This window comes from Cryptomeria japonica, chromosome 11 (genome assembly GCF_030272615.1).
Source record: "Cryptomeria japonica chromosome 11, Sugi_1.0, whole genome shotgun sequence".
Lineage (NCBI taxonomy): Eukaryota > Viridiplantae > Streptophyta > Pinopsida > Cupressales > Cupressaceae > Cryptomeria > Cryptomeria japonica.
The window spans coordinates 260,616,531-260,618,843 of record NC_081415.1 but is presented as its reverse complement, the minus strand read 5'-3'; the positions used below and the strand labels follow the sequence as shown (position 1 = coordinate 260,618,843).

The following is a 2,313-nucleotide window of genomic DNA, read 5'->3' as shown; positions in this document are numbered from 1 at the left end:
AATCTAATTTTCTCACCATTACCAACTTGCCACTTAGACCCTGCTTGAGAAGTTTTTTGTTCTTAACAAAGTTGTTCCAAATTTTAGACCCAGGAGGGAGCTCATTGGAAGAGAGGAGGGAGGGGAAGGGGGTGTGATTGAAGTACTTGGCCCTCATAATCATGCTCCAGTTAGTTTTGCCCTTCATAAGGATCCACCAGATTTTAGTCAACAAGGCCTTATTCAGATCAGAGATTTTTCTAATCCCAAGGCACCCATGACCTTCGGTTTGCACACCTTCTCCCAGTTGACTAAGATGATTCTGGCCTTCTCCTCCAATCCTGTCCATAGAAAGCTTCTTTGGATTCTCTCAAGTTTCTTAGCCATAGAATTGGAAATCTTGAAAAGAGAAAGAAAGTAGACAGGAACACCTTGAAGGGAGGCCGCCAGGAGCTGGAGTTTACCCGCACTAAGAGTTTTTCCAGTCCAGCCAATAAGTTTCTTTTGCATTCTTTCTAGGATTGATTCCCAAAAGTGGGAGGTGACCTCCTTGATAGTGAGGGAGAGACCCATGTAGGAATCAGGGAGATCAACAACACTACATCCAAGGAATTGAATAAGTTCACCTTGGAGAATTTTGTCTGTGTAAAATAAGTAAACCTTTTTCTTGCAATAGTTGATTAGTTGACCAGAGGCAAGGGCGTACTCTTCTAGTAGATGTTTCCATTCTTTAGCCTCTATCACAGACGATAGGCCGAAAAGGAAGGTGTCGTCCACAAATTGCTGCATAACCATAGGAGGGAGAGTGGAAGTAGCCTTTACCCCCGAGATTCTATTGCTCCTAATCAAATTGGAGAAATTCCTACTCAACACTTCAGCTACCATAATGAACAAATAAGGTGAGAGAGGGTCTCTCTATCGTAGCCCCTTCCCAGCCTTGAAGAAGCCCTAGGGGACGTCATTGACAATCACCGAATAGTGAACACTTTCCACCGCCATGCTGATAATATTGATAAATCTTTCTTGGAATCCCATCTTAGAAAGGACTGCATATAGGGATTTCCAATTAACTTTATCATAAGGCTTAGAGATGTCAAGTTTGAGAGTCATACCTCGGTTGCGACTTTTCTCCATGGAGTGAATGACCTCATGAATAGTAATGACAACATCAAGAATCTGCCTACCTGGAACAAAACCTTTTTGAGAGGGATTGATGTATTTATCAAGAAGGGGTTTGATTCCTGTTGACAATAACTTTAGAGAAAATTTTATAAACTGAGTTACATAGGCTGATGGGTCGATAGTCAGTCATGAGTTTCGGATCAAGAACCTTGGGCACCAAAATAATGAAAGTGTTATTCAACTTCTTCAGGAGTTTACTAGTGTGAATGAAGTCCCTGGTAGCTTTAGTGAGATCATACTTCATAGTTTTCCAAAAAACCTAGAAAAAAGTAGGGGGGAAGCCGTCAGGACTAGGGGCCTTAAAGGCAACCATAGCAAAAACCGCTTCTTTAACTTCTTCTTCAGACACACGGCTTACCAGCAGCTCATTATCAACCTCATCCAGGAGTTGAGGGATGAGACTGAGGAGTTTATTACTAATCTCGGTAGGTTCCCTGACTCTATCATTCAAGTAGGCATTAGCAAAGTGAAGGGAAGCCCATTGACCAATTTCATTATTCCCCACCACTTCCTCATTTCTATTATTGAGAATGGAATGGATAGTGTTCCTCCTTTTATGCTTTGAGGCCGATCTGTGAAAGAAAGAGGTGTTCACATCCCCCTCAGTTAACCATTGGATCCTGGATCTTTGTTTCTAGTAAATTTCTTCAAGATTCATGATTTCTTTCCATTTGTGTCTCCATCCCTCCTCATCTGTATGAGTGTCCATAGAGGAATTCTCCTCTGCAACAGTCCTCTAGAGGTAGTCCAAATTGGTTTCAACCTCCTTTTTTCTCTTGAAGATATCCCCAGAGGAAGAAAGACTCTAGGATTTCACCTCCCTTTTGATAATTTCCAACTTTTTAGAAATTCTGAACATAGTCGTACCTTGAATAGGGGAGTTCCACCAATTTTGTATGCATTGTTTGAAGTCTGGATGGGAATGCCACATGATCTCATACCTGAAGGGTGAGGGACCAGAGGTCAGCTTGTCAACCCAAGAGAGGAGGATCAGGGAGTGGTCAAAGATAGTGCGCAGGAGAGATAAGAGCGAGGAATTAGTTCCAATGTTCCACTTGGCAGAGATCAGAAACCTGTCTAGCCTGACCTGAATCAAATTGGAGCTTTTTCTATTGTTAGACCAGGTGAACGGGTTCCCTTGAAGGTCAAGAT

The 2,313-nt window shown here is 42.3% G+C and overlaps 1 protein-coding gene across 1 annotated transcript; it reads right to left on the bottom strand.

Annotated features, from left to right (window-relative positions):
* Positions 1–222: 222 nt before the first annotated feature.
* Positions 223–864, bottom strand: LOC131860174 (uncharacterized). Its single transcript, XM_059214550.1, has one exon. The coding sequence runs from the start codon at positions 862–864 to the stop codon at positions 223–225; it is 642 nt and encodes a 213-aa protein (XP_059070533.1).
* Positions 865–2,313: the final 1,449 nt, after the last annotated feature.